The sequence below is a fragment of the Ailuropoda melanoleuca genome, chromosome 16 (assembly GCF_002007445.2).
Source record: "Ailuropoda melanoleuca isolate Jingjing chromosome 16, ASM200744v2, whole genome shotgun sequence".
Taxonomy (NCBI): Eukaryota; Metazoa; Chordata; class Mammalia; order Carnivora; family Ursidae; genus Ailuropoda; species Ailuropoda melanoleuca.
Genome location: NC_048233.1, coordinates 63,493,349 through 63,510,396, shown reverse-complemented (window position 1 = coordinate 63,510,396; position 17,048 = coordinate 63,493,349). Strand labels below are relative to the sequence as shown.

General features: G+C 42.1%; 1 protein-coding gene across 5 annotated transcripts in view; it reads right to left on the bottom strand.

Annotated features, from left to right (window-relative positions):
- QSER1 (glutamine and serine rich 1) overlaps positions 1-17,042 on the bottom strand; it is a 75,595-nt gene extending 58,553 nt beyond the window's left edge. The window contains exons 1-2 of one of the 5 annotated variants that reach the window (XM_034644976.1): positions 16,964-16,980; positions 15,916-16,057 (exon numbers count right to left, since the gene is read on the bottom strand). In XM_034644976.1, coding sequence (XP_034500867.1) covers positions 15,916-16,013 — 98 coding nt within the window. In that variant the 5' untranslated portion in view covers positions 16,014-16,057; positions 16,964-16,980. Of the gene's footprint in view, positions 1-15,109; positions 15,212-15,915; positions 16,696-16,963 lie in introns of those variants that run through there. The other 4 variants (XM_034644978.1, XM_011222749.3, XM_034644977.1 and 1 more) reach the window with 4 other exon arrangements.
- Between the last annotated feature and the right edge of the window lie 6 nt (positions 17,043-17,048).

Genomic DNA, 17,048 nt, shown 5'->3' with positions numbered 1-17,048 from the left:
CACTGTCTCTGGATTTGTTTTTTGTATAGCCACAGTTCTACTTAAATCCTATCCTTCCAAATCGCTCACACTTTTTTATTTTTGGTCTTATTCTACTAGACCCTTTGTGGCTCTGGGCAAATCAAACTTTGACTTAGTCTAATGTCTATTTAAGTGAGAATACTACCAGTTGCTTTACCAGAGTAATATTCATTATGAGAAATATTTTAAAATGTTAAGCCATCTAATTTAAACAAATCCAAGCAAAAGTATTTTAGCTTATTCACATTTTTGTGTTTGTCATGCTTCATTGGGTCGGGCAAATCTGGTCTCAAGTTATTTAAATAGGATCAGTGATCACACAGTAATGAGAAGGATGAAGTCATATGAAAATTTAATTATTTTATGCTTAGTTATACCCTATAAATACCTACAGACCTACCAAACATAGGACAAGCTACAAGGTCAGGACCCCAAAGGAAACTTAAACTTATGGAGGCCAAATTTAAACTCTGAATATGAGATAACAAGTCAAAACAGAATATTTAACAGCATTAAATATATTTTTTAAAAAGATTTATTTATTTTAGAGAGTGTGTGCGTGCGCGCATGCGCGCGCACGCACGCACGCACACACACACAGATCCGGGGAGGGGCAGAGGAAGAGAATCTTCAAGCCGACTCCCTGCTGAACATGGAGCCCAGAGCTGGGCTGGATCTCATGACCTGAACTGAAACTTATAGAAGTACCCTGCTTCTCACTATAAAATATTTCCTTTTTCAAAAGCTTACCACCTTCAAGAGTTGGATGCTTAACCGACTGAGCCACCCTGGTGCCCCAGAATTAAATGTTCTTTAGTAAATCATTATTTATTGAAGTTATTATATGATGGATACATGGTAGAAAAAACCCAACTGCTCAAGACTTTTAACACCCAAGTTAATGTAGATGGACCAGCAATAAACAAGAGAAATATTTAATATCAAGGATTGATGTACTATAAAGAAACTTCACGCAGGGTATTAGGCTACACAGTGATGGGGGGTGTATACCCTTTCCATTGAGGGTACTAAGGACAGACCTCTCTAACAATGTGACATTTTGAACTGAATGAAGTGACGGAGAAAGCCATGCAGATTATCAGAAGGAAGAGTGGTCCTAGCTGAGGAAACACCCCAAAGACCCCAAGATAAGAGCATTCCTACTGTAGCTGTCCAAGAACAATGAAAAACGTGTGCTTCTTTCAGAGATAAAAGAGACTGAGGGCAAGGGAGAATCTGTGGTCATATTCTACAAAAAATGAAAGGAAAACAAGCCTGTGTCCTCCCATTTATCTCTTCATATTATGCAATATGTCCACACATATTAGCGTACAACTAGCACACTGGTTAACTAGCACACATTGGTCTACAATTGACCAAACGAAAAGAGAACTGATTGCCATTGCAAAGGCCTAGGCTGGAAGGGCCTAGCTAGGCGGGCCTGAGTAAAAATTAGGAAAAAGATCACAGCAGCCCGGTAGTCATCTAGCATACTTCTAAAATTGAAAACAGCAGTAGAAGGAGCAAAGGATAAACATGTAGCAAAGAATTAAGATTTTTTTGTAAGCAAATTTAGCAAAGCAGTCGACAATTTTCTGAAACAAAACTTGTAGTCTCATTTGAATTGGTGGCCAAAAAACAAAGCAAAAACACCCTTATTGAAGTACCCTGCTTCTCACCGTAAAATATTTCTTCCGTTTTCAGAAGATTACCGCCTTCAAGCCTTTGTTCACATTTCACTATTTCAATTAGCCAAACTATTTAATCTGCACTGCCCCCCAACCCACCCTCCATTTCTCCTTACCCTGTTTTCTTTTTCCCCATCACCTCCAAATATAATAGATAATTTACAGTTATGTTTATTATTTATCATGTCTCACTCCATATACCGCAGAGAAATTACAGGACAGAGTTCTTGGTTTTGTTCACTGATGTATCCCAAGCTCCCAAGTATTTAATAAATGAGAGGTGCTTGGTAAACATCTTGGAAATTCCTTTACCTTATGGCAACCATTCAATCTGATAGAAACTCACATATCTAAATTTCTTCAAACACTTCATGAAAGTATGTTGTAGGAAAATAATTCTAATTTTTGAAGTAACTGAGAAAGTATAACTTTTCTAGCATACATGTTAACTCCGAAGCAACTCAACATTCTTCTTAAAAGTCTCCCATCACTGGGGTGCCTGGGTGGCACAGCGGTTGAGCGTCTGCCTTCGGCTCAGGGCGCGATCCCGGCGTTATGGGATCGAGCCCCACATCAGGCTCCTCTGCTATGAGCCTGCTTCTTCCTTCTCCCACTCCCCCTGCTTGTGTTCCCTCTCTCTGGCTGTCTCTATCTCTGTCGAATAAATAAAATAAAATATTAAAAAAAAAAAAAAGTCTCCCATCACTAATGGCTCTGACTTCTTTTCATTTGCCAACTCTACTTCATCCCAAACTCCCACCCCTCTCAAAAGTTTTCCCTTGAGAGCCAGAACACCTTGTGATGAACAGCACAGTCTCTGAAGTCACACTTCATGGGTTTAAATCCTGCCTCTGCCACTGACTAGCAATGTGATCTTGAACAAATTAGTTAACAACCCTTGCTTTAGTTTCTGTAAAATGGGCTAACAATAGTACCTATCTCACAGACTTGTGAGAATTAAATGAGGTAACTTAAGTATCAGAACAGTGCTTGGTAGGCATTCAATAAATGCTAGTTATCACCAACAGCTAACTTCAGTTCTCAGCTACCTACTCTTCATTCTCAGAAACCTTTATCTCTGAGATTCTACTATGTCTTCTATACAAATGGCTATTCAGACTCCCATAGTCACCTTTCCGGTCTTGTCAAATGAGGACAAATACTTTATTTTTAAGCAAAGATAAGAATGTCAAGAAGACAAGGATGATAAGATGACAAACAGCATCAGCATCATAAAGACATGAAAATGACTGGGCTTCACCCCAACCTACTAACTCAGAAATTCTGGGTCTAGGCTAGCAACCCATGTTTCAACGAGCCCTACGGATGATCTGAAGGACTCAAATTGGACAACCACTGATCTAGGGTAAGATCATGTCAGGGAAGGGAATTACCAGACCTCTTTCTTCTTTCGGACATTTGTACGTGCTCTTTCCTCAGATCTCAGGGAAATGCTAATTCCACATGCAGAAAATTTTCTTGTTTATTTGCTTGTCTGATCTACCCCCAACACCAAGAAGGTAAGCTGTACAAAAACGGATTTTGTTTTTTTAAAAAGATTTTATTTATTTATTTGAGAGAGACAGAGGCAGCAACAGAAATAGCGAGAGAGAGCACGAGGGGGGAGGAAAGCGAGAAGCAGGCTCCCTGCTGAGCAGAGAGCCTGATGCGGGGCTCAATCTCAGGACCCTGGGATCATAACCTGAACCGAAGGCAGATGCTTAACTGAGCCACCCAGGCAACCCAAGATTTTGTCTTAATTGCCACTGAACTTCTAATGCCTAGAAGAGATGCACAGCATACCTGTTGACAAGAATGAATTAACGTTTCTACTTTTCTTTACTGTACCATCCTTTCCCCAGTCACCAGAAAAAGGTATTTCCCTTTTCCTTATCTTCTAACAGGTACCCTTTTCGACAATCTCAGCCAATTTTCTTTTAGGTCTCCTACACCCATCTCATCCTTTCTATACCAATATTACTACCCATCTCCTATCCCCTGCGAGGGTTAATTTTATGTGTCAACTGGACTGGCCATAGGGTACCCAAATTAAACATTATTTCTGGGTGTGTCTGTAAGACTGTTTCTGGGTGAGATTAGCATTTGAATCAGTAGACTCAGTAAAGCAGATGGCCCTTCCCAATGTAGGTGGACATCATCCAATCCATTGACAGCCTAAACAGAACAAAAGGTGGAGGAAGGAGGAATTTGTGCCTTTTTTCCTGCCTCACCGGCTGGGGCTGCAACATCTCATCTCCTCCTGCCCTTGAAGTGGGATTTACACCATGGGCTCCCCTGGTTCCCAGGCCTCGTGAGTCAGACTGAATTATGCCACCAACTCTCCTGGCTCTCCAGACTACAAAGAGCATGACTTCTCAGCCTCCATAGGTGCATGAATCAATTCCTCATGATTAAATTCCATTATATATATAAATTTCCATTTATATATGTGTGTTTGTATACATGTATATATCCACTCTATTGGTTCTGTTTCTCCGGAAAACACTGACCAATACAGATTCTGGTATCAAGAGTGGTTCTAGAGGAACAGAATTTTAAGGATGAGTTTTCTGAAATGGTTCTGGGGTTTCTGCAATTGGCTCTGTAATCTGATTAGATTTAATGATGTGAATGACTCTTTCCAGAAGTAAAGAGAGCACAGACAGTCCATGGCATGAACTTACAGAGGTATGCAAAATACCTGCACTGGATACTCCTTATCATCCCCTCATAAGTAGCAAAGACCTAAATAACTCCATATATATTTTCAAACATTTTTGGAAAACTAAATATAATGAATATAATGACATTGGTTGGTTGTTCTAATGTCACTGGAGAAAGTGGTGAAAAAAAGGGATGAGCTCAGGGATTTGAATTCCCAGCTCTAGGGCAGCATAAATGACCTAAGAGCTTCTAGGTGCTCCTGAAGGAGAGAGAGCCTTACCTCCTGCAGCCACTGGGCTGAAATTGCTGAAAATCAGTGCAGAACCGTACCCTGTGGCTGAATGACAATGCAAGTTGGACTCTCAGCCTCACAGGGTGTCCACTGTTAAAGTGAGAGCACTGATTGGGAAAGGATGAGATCCTGGAAGTTGGGATGAGAAGGAGTGGGAAGACAGATGAAGCTGGGGACACTGGACCTCTAAATTTTTACCGGTCTTTACCAAAGGAAGAGGATTCCCCACCACCAGGGGAAGCATCCTTTCTCTCTCCTTCTGAAGGGATGAACCCTGCATGGCCTGATGAAACTGTAATGGCTTCCCCCCGAGGCATGAGCTATGTAAGACAATGCTGAGTCCCCTCAGGACCCACTCCTACCACCTCGCTTTGCTTCTAGACCTATAAGGAGGACTCAAGTCCCAGCAGGTCCCTAAAGGCGAGGTACAATGTGTTAGGTCCATGACAAAGTATGTTACAGTTTAAAGAACTACCGGGATTTTTATTTTATACAGACAGAAATCTGAGGACCATGTGTGGGAATGGGTATGTGTGTGGATCTAATGGTGGAAGAAACATTCTTTGATCAGGCCAAATTCATAGACATGGGCTCACGAAGCAGAGATTCTGCACTGAACACTGCAGCTTAGGGAGTCAGAAAAGGCTCTAGCAGTTTGGTTGGTTAGCTGATAATAGACTAAAAGGTGGCCACCATAAGTGAACTGGAAATGCCAACATGCCTTGGTTTAATGTAGAAGAAGGGATTCAAAGGCTTATGGAGATTGGAATGTTCCAGTAGATTTGTCAAGACCTACTTCCCCACATTGGGAAGGTCCAGAAGACATACCTTGCACCAATACTGTGAGGAAAAAATCTCTGGGGGAGGGGGGTCCTGGCATCCTTGAAGAGCTCTAAGACCACCTGTCTCTGTGTCTCTGTGGGCCAAATCTTACCATAGAAACTGCAGTCAATCAATTGGGAAACCTAAATACAATGAGAGTCATTAGACTCCAGGATGGCTGGGTCAAGTCACTCAGTCACCAAAGGAAAGGCAAACATGATTACCGTAATGGACAGCAAAGTCAAAGCAGAAATCAGAACAGTCTGAATCACGTAGACCTATAATGTTGATTATGGTACCCCTTGAAAGTGAAATAGATAGGAAGTCTACCAAATTCTTAATCTGTATAAGCACAAAATTTCTAGGTCAAGTGAACAAAAGCCTAATTCAAATAATAAAAACAGCCCTTAAGTCAATTCCCAGACATGGGCCAGACTGCAGACTCAGAACCCTTTGAATAAAGGGGAGGCCAGGTCCCCTCAAGGGAGGACCACAGTACATTACTGAAAACATACACTACTCATCTTTCTCCCAGCCTTCCCCAAAGGGACCTATGTATGGCCTTTTACCAAGGTAACTGTACATCAGAGAAAAGGAAATAATGTCAGACTTTTCAGGAACTACTGGATATGGGCTATAACCTGACACTAATCTCAGGAGACCGAAAACATCACTGTAGCCCACTAGTCACAAGTAGGGACTTACGGAGGTCAGGCTCAAGTCCATCTCACAGTGGGTCAGGTGGGTCCTTGAACCTGTTCTATGGCTATTTCCCAAGTTTGAGAATGCATAAATGGAACAACAAACTTAACAGCTCAGAGAATCCCTACACTGATTTCCTGACCTGTGGAATGAGGGTTATTATGGAGGGTTAAGGGCAACTGGACGCCATTACAACTCCCTCTACCTCAAAAAATATTAAACCCAAAGCAATACCAAATTCTTAGAGGGACTGCAGAGATTGGTGCCACGATCAAGGACTTGAAAGATGCAGGGGTGCTAAGTTCCATCATATCCCCATTCATCTCTATTTGGCCTATGCAGAAGGTGGATGGGTCTTGGAAAATGACAGCAGATTACTCTATGTTTAACCAGGTGGTGAATCCAACTGTAGCTCCTGTACCAGATGTGGTTTCATTGCTTGAACAAATTATAACACATTCCCTAGTACCTGGTATGTAGCTATGGATCTGGCAAATTCCTTTTTCTTCATACCTCCCATAAGCAATTTGCTTTCAGCTGGCAAGGCCAGCAATACACCTTTACTGTCTTACCTCAGGGTTATGTCGACTCTCTGCCCCTAAGTCATAATTTAATTCACACAGATCTTGATCACCTTTCCCTTCCACAAGATATCACACAAGCCTATCACACTGATAGTATTAATGCTGACTGGACAGAATGAACAGGAAGTAGCAACTACTGTAGACTTATTGATAGGACATTTGCATATCACAGGGGCACACACCCTACTTCAGTGAAATTCTAGGGGTCCAGCGGTACGGGATATGTTGAGATATTCTTACTAAGGTGAAAGATAAGTTGTTGTCTCTGGCCTTCGTACAACCAAGAAAGAAACCACTGTGCTGCAGCCAATGGTTTGGCCGGATGGCCGGGGGTTTGGAAGGAACATAATTGGAAAATTGGTGACAAAGAAAGGTATATGGATACGTGTCTGGATGGGCAAAAAAATTGAAGATATTTGTTTTCTACGTGAATGCTTACCAAAGAGTGACCTCAGCACAGAATTTTAATCAAGTGGATAGGATAACCAGGTCTGTGGATACTAGAGAGCCTCCTTCCCCAGACGCCCCTGGGCTAACGAACAAAGTGGCCACGGTGGCCAGGATGGATGACATGCAGGGGCTCCGCAACATACACTTCCCCGCGCTAAGGCTGATGTGCTTACAGCCACTGCGGAGTACCCAGTCTGCCAGCAACAGATACCAACACTGAGCCCCTGACATGACACCATTTCCCAGGGTGATCACACAGCTGACTGCGCTGAACAGCTGCCCTCATGGAAGGGGCAACACTTTGTTCTCACTTGAATAGATACTCTGGATATGGATTTCCTTCCCTGTTTTCAGTGATTCTGCCAAAACTATCATCTGTGGACTTATGGAATGCCAACACCTGATCCACCATTATGGTATTCCAACACAGCATTGCTTCTGATCAAGGAATTCACTTCACAGCAAAAGAAGTGCAATAGTGGGCCCATTCTTATGGAATTCACTGGTCTTACCATGTTCCCCATCAACCTGAAGCAGCCGGCTTGACAGAATGGTGGAATGGCCTTTTGAAGGCTTTTTTATTACCAGCTAGGTGGCAATATCTTGAGGACTGCGGCAAGGTTCTCCAGAAGGCTGTATATGCTCTGAATCAGCATCCTGTTGCCTAGTACAGTTTCTCTGATTCCTAGGCTTCATGGGTCTGGGAATCAAGGGGTAGACTGGGACTGTCACCGCTCATTAACATCCCTAGTGAGCCACTAGCCAAATTTTTACTTCCTGTTCCAATGACTTTACGCTCTGCTGTTCTAGAGGTCTAAGGTCCAGCAGAAGGACTGCTTCATCAGAAGACCCAATAATGATTCTATTGAACTGGAAGTTAAGACTGCCATCTGGCTACTTTGAGCTCCTCATGTCACTGAACCAACAGGCAAAGAAGGGAGTTAACAGTGTTGGATGGGGTGAATGATCCCGACTGTCAAGGGGAAAATATAATGAAATACTCCACAATGAAAATAAGGATGAGTATGTCTGGAATATAGGAGGTCCCTTAAGGTGACCCTCAAGTATTACCATGCCCTGTGATTAAAGTCATTGGAAAGCTACAACAACTAAATCCAAGCAGGAATACAGACCCTTTAGAAATGAAGGTTGGTTCACCCCACCAGCTAAAGAACCACAACCAGCTGAGACACTTGCTGAAGGGAAAAAGAATGCATAGTGGAAGAGGTTGTTATAATACGAGCTATAAGCATGTAACCAATTAAAGAAACAAGGACCAGTAATTGTCTTATTTCTTCCTTATTTTGCTTATGTTTTTGTATGTCTGTGTGTATATATTTGTTTTCTTTTCTCTTATTTCCTTATCATGTGACATAAAATGTACTGATTTGCTATCACAGTACTTAAAGTATTGCTAATTTTACATCCTAGATTTAAGTTATGGGATAGCAAGAAGAAGAGTAAACATCACAAAAGGACTTAATCTGCTCTCCTAGGGAAGGGATTAGCATGTTTTCAGTTGTACACAAGATAGCTGTATCATGTTAGAAGAAATTATGACCTTGCTATCTTTATTTCGAGATTAAGAAAAGTTTAAAGAGGGGCGCCTGGGTGGCACAGTGGTTAAGCGTCTGCCTTTGGCTCAGGGCGTGATCCTGGCGTTCTGGGATCGAGCCCCACGTCAGGCTCCTCCGCCATGAGCCTGCTTCTTCCTCTCCCACTCCCCCTGCTTGTGTTCCCTCTCTCGCTGGCTGTCTCTATCTCTGTCAAATAAATAAAAAAATCTTTAAAAAAAAAAAAAAGTTTAAAGAGATGCCTTTAGGTATAGGGGCACCTGGGTAGTGTGGTCGGTTGAGCATCCGACTCTTGGTTTCAGCTCAGGTCGTGACATTAGGGTTGTGAGATCGAGCCCCACGTGGGGTTCTATGCTCAGCGAGGAGTCTGCTTAAGCATCTCCCTCTGCCCTTCCCCCTGCCCTCTCCTTAAAATAAATAAATAAATCTTAAAAAAAAAATAAAGAGATGCCTATAGGTGTAAAGTTGATAAGGGGTGGAAGTCTGATGGTTCATTTTATTTGTCACCTTCACTGGCCACAGGATACCCAGATTAAGCACTGCTTCTGCCTCCTTTTCCCCAGAAGGAATCTGTCCCCCCCACCCCTGCTCCCTGCCTCATTCTCCTGCCCTCAGATTTACATCATGGGCTCCCCTGGTTCTTAGGCCTTAGGACTCAGACTGAATTACACAACAGGCTTTCCTGGTCTCCAGACTGCAAAGAGCAGAACATGGAACTTCTCAGCCTCCATAATTGTGTGACCCAATTCCTCATAATAAATCATTGATAAATAGACAGATATCACAGTTATCATATATATCTCCATCCATATCCATAACAAGTCACGTATTTCTCTGGAGAGCATTGACTAATACAACCTCCCTCCTGTCTGGTCTGATGAATTGTCTCTCATTTGGTATCCTGTTTTCTCCCTCTGCCAATTCTAATGCAGTATGTACTTAACTGCCAAAATAATCTTATTACAATACTTTTTTTTGTTCATATCATCATCATCATCATCATCATCCTTCCCAAAAACCTTTCAAAGCTTCCTACTGAGATGCAGAGGCTATATACTCCATGGCCTGCCATCAAAGCCCTCTAAAATCTAGCACTAACACACTGTGGTAGAGTGTTACCCTGATGACCTCCCCAGTGAAACACACCTTTGTACAGTCTTTCCCCCATAACTCTGCACTGGGCCCAGGACTGCTCTGACCAGTAGACTGTAGCAGAAGTGAGGCCATGCCAGTTCAAAGATCAGCCCTTAACTGGTCTAGCAGATTCCACTTCCTCCCTCTTTGTAACACTTGCTCTTGGAAGCTCCCTCTTCATGTTAATCCCTTATTCCACTCATGCAGCATTAACAATAATTCAGATCAGTTGTATGCAATATACCTGACAAATGCTTCCACGATCTCCTTGAACTTTATATAATTGTTCCTTCTAAGTCTCCAAAGCATTTTTGTAACTCTTAAAAAGAAACAAATATTCTGCCTAGTAGTACAGTTATTTAATTCATTTGCTGAATATTTAACAGGCACTTACAATGTGTCAGACATTGCTTTAAGTGCTGACAATAAAGCTAATATTCTATATGCTACAATGTGGATACCATTCTAAACCCTTTTCTGAGTTATCTCATTTAATTCTCAAGAACCCTAAAAAGTTTCCTCATTTAATACAAGGAACCTCAGGCACAAAGAGAGGAAAGGCCTCTCCACGTTCAGAGAAGGCCTGTGTGAGGTGGTAACATCTGGGAAAAGACCTGGAGGTCCAGAAGAAGCGGCAAAGCGAAGACCTGTGAAGACAATACATAAAGAGAACAGCCAGTGCAAAAGTCCTAGGACACAAATAATCTCAATCTTAGCATGTTTTAGGAACAGACATAAAGCATGTGGCTGAAGGATGGTAGAGGGAGTAGAATGATGAGGATGGAGAATAAGCTAAGGCTCAGATCACATAGGGCTTGCAGGCCATGATAAAGACTTCGGATTTTCCTCTGAGTGACGCTGGAATGTTTTACATTCCAGGGTAACGACATTACCTGATTTATATTTTGCAATGTTAACTGGCTGTTGCACGTTTAATAAACTCTAGAACGGTTAAAATGGAAGAAAGGAAAGCAATAGGAGGCAACTGTGATAGTCCATGTGGGAAATTATGGATGTGGAGATGAACCCAGCAGGATTTACCGAGGAAATGAATATGGGAGCAAAGAAACGAATCACAGATGGCTCCCATCTTTTGGGCCTGCACTACTAAGCAAATGGTGGTATTATTTACTGAGGTCAGGAAAGGTTAAAGGTAGACCAGGTTGGGAGGTTAAGGTGATAATCATGTTTTGGACATACTATGTTTGAAATATTTACTCAATACCCAAGTGGAGATGACAGGAAGGCAGCTAGTTAGATACAAATATAGAGATACCAATTTGAAAGTTATTTGATTTAAATGGCAACTTCATCTAGGGTGAGTGAGGAGAGAAGGAAAAAGGATGGAACTCCAAGCCCCTGGGCACTTCCACATTTAGAAGCCAAGTAGAGAGGCAGCAAGTGTTCACCCTATCACCCCTCTGGATCACAAGTTCTTCGAAAGGCAGGATAATGTCTTTTTCTTTCTTTCTTTTTTTTTTTTTGGTACCCCACAGAATTTAGCTCAAAGATGCTCAGTATATTCTAATGAATGAATGAATGTCATCTGATTTCTCAAGCTTTCACTACAGAAATGTAATACTTGAGGATAAAGGCAACTGTGACTCATGTATTGTGGGCACTCAAATATTTGTTTAATAAATGAAAAAAAAAAACTTGGACTAGGTTTTGCCAGATATATGTTAGTACTCATTGTTTCAGAGAGCACAGCGAGGAAAGGTAGAAAGCAAGCAGCAGCCTACATCTTCACACTTCAAACAATGATGATCGCGGACACCCTAAACCCTTCATCTTGGTTCCCACTACAGGGTAGAGGGGAAAGATGGGGAATGGCAGTAGAGGCTGAAGCAGCAAGAAAAGGGCTTCGCATTTCCACACTAACTCAAGAGTTTAGGCCATCATGTCATAAATATATATTAAGCACCGACTATATACCAGGCAGCAGAGTAAGTATCAAGTATACAGCAGTAAGCAAAAGAAGCAGTGTCCCTCAAAGATCTTCCATTCTAAAGAGGAAGATACCTATTACATAAATAGCATATAGATATATAATTGTATTTCTAAGAATTATATGAAAGTACAATAAAATGTACTGTGAAAACATCCATACCATTGCATAAAATACGGGACAGAGGTTGGAAGGCAGTAGGGTTCTGACATGAGATACTTCAAGAAGTCAGGTTAAGAGGTGGGGAAAGGGTGAGTTATCTAGGTGGAGGTATCTAGGTAGATGAATGAAAGTTTTAAGGTAGGAAGGAATTTAGAATGGCCCAACTATGAGAAGAATTAATTGAGGGAAGGAAAGAAAAGGTTCGAGATTATTTAGTTTAAAGCAGCAGACAATTTCAAGATATGCTTAAGAGATAAAAGAGCAGTAGGGCTTGGTAGACTGAGCACACTCAACTCCCAGGTTCTGACCTGAGCAACTAGACGGACAGAGGTGTGACTTACTGAGATAGGCCTCCCTAGAAGCAGAGGCGGAGCAGGTGCAGAGAGCATGAGCTCATCACCAAACGGCCGTGATATAACCAAGTAAAAGCTCAGAGAGGTTATGTGATTAGCTGATCAGAATAGGCTTGGGCCTTATAGACATATACACAGGCATCTCCAGAGATGATATTTAAAGTCATAGGCATGGACGTAATTATCCTCAGGAGAAAGCACAAGAAATTTTATCAATCCAAAGCACTGGAAAAAACGACAATATGTAGAGATTAGAAGAGTAAGAACTACTGAAGAACAGGGAAAAGCAGTGAGCCAGGAAGGTAGAAGGAAAACCTGCAGAGTACACTGCTTTGGACGTGAAAGAAAGTACATTTCCATTGGGAAAAAAAGTAGTCAACAGTGACATGAACATTGAAATAAGGATACTAATGATACCTGGTCAGCCATAAAAGCTCATTTAACCCAGAACATAGTCAGACTGCACTGTCAGACGATCTTACTATGAAGCAGTGCAGTACAGTAATTAAACGTGCAGGCTTCAGATCCGCAACGTCCAGGTTGAAATCCCGGCTCCCCGACTTACTGGCTAAATGGCTGTAAGTACAGAATACTTCATTAGACTTTAAATATATACTTACTGTCTCTGTGCCTCAGTTTCCTCATTTATAACAGGAAGGGAAAAATAATACCTACCACAAAGAATTGTTAACATTAAGTGTGCGTGTGTCTGTATGTGCTCATCACTTAAAACAGTGGCTAGCACAGATGAGTTCAGTAAATGATAGCTATTATTACTCACAACATTGTTTCTATGGGAAAATACTTTCTGAACAAAAGAAGTTTGTCTGAAATAACCTTTCACTAATTTGGGACTGTCCCTACTCCCCATAAATTGTGATCTTACAAGGTCTTTTTTCTAAAAGCCTTGAGGGAAACTCTAGATTTAAAATTTACTCAAAAGGTCCTTATTAGAGAAGCTGAACAGTTTTTTGGGGGGTTTTTTTGTTTCTGTTTTTTAAGAGAGAGAACGCACCTGGGGTGGGGAATAGGCAGAGAGAGAGAGAATCTTAAGCAGGCTCCATGCCCTGTTTGAGCTCAACTAAGGGCTCCATCTCATGACCCTGAGATCAAGAGTCCGACGCTTAACTGCCTGAGCCACCCAGGTGCCCCAGTAACTGACCAGTTTTAGAGAAGCTAATATTTCTTTTTTGGTTTTTTTTGGAAGGGTACCTCTCCCACTCATTACACATTCATATTATGATCAGAAAGAACTTATATACTAGAAAATTTGAAAAACTGGTGGTAAAAAAACTGACTATTTCAAGTGACAAAGTTACAAAAACAGATATAAATCTACTTTAAACAAAGTATTTTTATATAGTCACTTTCTGGTGCACATTCAAATACAAACACATCTATCATCACAATGATGAAACAGCCTCTCGATGTTCTGTGCAAGAGATAAATAACAGGTAGAGAAAAGGAAGCAGACCTGCAGCTTCCTGAGGATCACCTTATTTCCAAGAGGATGCCAAGGTATTAACAGTATCTAAGGCAGCCCCACCAAAAGTACTTCCAACTGTATCGCGACAGGCAAAGATATGCTCATTCGGTCCCTAAAACTAACTGAGAAGAACACAAATAAACGGAGATTTATGAGACCAATTTTTAGCCTTGAATTTCCCACTGACTTAGCAAGTATTATTTTAGAAATTTTCAGAAAACTCTCTCTACACCCTAAGGTAAAATGTTGTGAGTTTCCCCTTAGCTCTTTATTTTTTAATTGTTAAAACAATAGAAATACCTAATACCTGACAGAGATGTTATACCAAAAAAGTATTATTCCAGGGGCGCCTGGGTGGCACATCGGTTAAGCGTCTGCCTTCGGCTCAGGGCGTGATCCCGGCGTTCTGGGATCAAGCCCCACATCAGGCTCCTCTGCTATGAGCCTGCTTCTTCCTCTCCCACTCCCCCTGCTTGTGTTCCCTCTCTCGCTGGCTTTCTCTATCTCTGTCAAATAAATTAAAAAAAAAAATCTAAAAAATTTAAAAAAAAAGTATAATTCCAAAATAATGACAATTGTTTACCATGTTCTTTCCCCATCAACTAATGAAAACCCTCCATTTCAGGACTAAGCAAAGACACAAAGTAGGGACATGTCAGTAACAACTGAATGTCATTACCATCTGTTAGCTTCTGAATAGGTTACTGGAAACAAGGTGACAGACAGGCTAATTCTTTATGGATAAGTATCCATATCACATCATCACAACTAGTACTCATTTGCACCTTCAAGAAAAAACTGCCACAAAGGGGAACAAAAACATTCAACTGATATATGAATTATGAAAAAGCTTTCTGAAATGTTACAAAAATATGAATAGGCTTCTGAAAATGCAGAATACTTAAAGATTTACAGGCCATATTTCAGATTCAGTATTTTCCATACAACTGAAATGAAAGAGGACATTACACAATTTGAAGAATAAAACGAGGTACAATTAAGAAGTGTGTGTAGCCCTGTACAGATGGCCTGATCCTAACACAAGATGTTAACAAAGCAAGTTGGTGGGGGAAGGGGAAAGCCTGCATTTTCTATGCTAAAATTTAGTTGACTCCACCCCCAAAATACATATTTTTTATAGGGGGGACTTAGCATTTAAGAATCAATAACTTCCAAAAAACAGAAAATAAACCTCTTTCAGATTATGTTTTCCAAATGAAGCTACTTACTGTTTTCAAATGTGTTTGGGAAGTCATTCTTTGTTACTTTGATAAATAACATTTGGAAAATATGACAAGTAGATTTTAGTTTCTTGCCTCAGAAGTATTCTGCTAAAAGAAATAACAGAAATAACTAGATAGAATTTGTTCCATTTTCCTAATAAAATACTTTTCATTTAAAACATTAAAAATGCTGCACAAATACCTATCATTATCGTTCACTGAAGAGAAAGCAATTTTAATTTGTAAATTATCGCACTCAATGCAAAAGCTCCTTGAAAAATGATAGTCGAATCAGCACCAAAAAAAAAAAAAAATGGGAAAAGTGCCAAACATCTTTCATAAAACTCCTTAGAATGTCTTAATAGTACATAATACAAAGTTATGACTATTTCTGAAAAGTTTCCGCAATTATTTAGCTCCAAATTGGCACATCACATTATTATTCTTTTTTTAATCCCAGCTCTTTTTAAACAAAGGACCTAAAATTTTCTGAGAAAGCTTATTTCCCTTTTCTTGAATCAAATTTTTCTCATTCTCTCTCAATCATCCCAAGGTATTATTTAAGACAAAGACCAGCTACTCCTCACACATTATTTTCCAAATCATGAAGGTGAAACTTTCATAAAAACAAAGACGATAACCTAGAACACTGTAATATATAAGGTTAAAAAAAAAAAAAGTTCACTTTTGTCGTGACAATAGTAAGAAATCTGATGAGATCAGAAAGCCACGGAGCTTCCTGTTGGTAGCTGAGGATGAAGTCATTAGCAACCCAGGATTCCCTGGTCCTTGTAATCAGAAGCTGCACCTACCAGATTCTGCATTGTTCGGCAGAGGTGGCTTTAAAACACCCCGCTCCCGAATCGTCCAAAGCAGACCACGCCTTCCAGTTATCATTCAAATGGACCATTTCACCGTGTGGCACTACTACACATTTCCCGCGAGCTTAAATATCTAGTAAGAGTCAACATTTTAGATTCCCTTGGTCATGATGGAGCAAAGATGAACTCTTGAACCCCGCGCTACATAACGAACCAGGGTTTCAGAAGCCGAGATGGAGAAGCATGCTTCTGTTCTTCAACCTTTATGGCCTTCACTGACCACCCCCCCAATTTTTTCCCAACTCTTAGTCACCCCACGACACAGAAGGCAAAAGAGATTCCTTACTTCCTGCTGTTGTTAAAAGGGGAGGAAACCCAAGAGTAACTTTGAACGCGTGGAAGAGAAATAGCTTAATCTTGGCCACCACTGCAAACATATGTCACCCAGCCCCGTCGCAGCTTTCGCGCCCCTCCAGGCCCCCTCCCGGGCCCCACGCCCCAGGGGTTCTCCCGCAGCCCAGCCCTCCCGGGTCCCCCAATGCCAGGGACGCAGCTCGGCGCCTCTTCCTCTCGCGCCTCCCCCACTCTCACATTGCCGGGGTCCCCAAGACCACATTGTCCGTTCCGATACAATGGAATGTCACTGCCCGGAACTCCTCGGAGCCCCCCTCGCCCCCCCGGAGCCAGTCCCGGGTCTCCCTGATCACCCAGTTCAGGCACGAACCCAAACTTCACCATGTGAGAGAGCCCAAGACCCGCGAGGTGACGGAGACCCACGACTCCCGCCCAGCCCTCCCTTTCACTCACAGTCCCCTACCAGCCCTAAGCGCGAATCCTGCACTGGGCGCCCCCACCCACCCCAAGACCACCTCATAGGAGTCATCATCCGCCTCTCCCAGCGCGGGCAAGGGCGAGGTAGAAGAGTGGAGGGCTCCCCGCCCGGCCCGGACCCCTGGGCGGCGCTGCACAGGGGCGAAGGCCCCAAACGCATCCCCGGCCTTTCCTGGCCCATCACGACCCCGCCGCCCACCCTCCCTACCTGGCCTTGAGGCTGGGGCTACTGCCGCTGCTGCAGCTGCTGCTGGGCGGCGGCCGCCGCTGCTCGGGGTTCGTAGGCCCAGGCG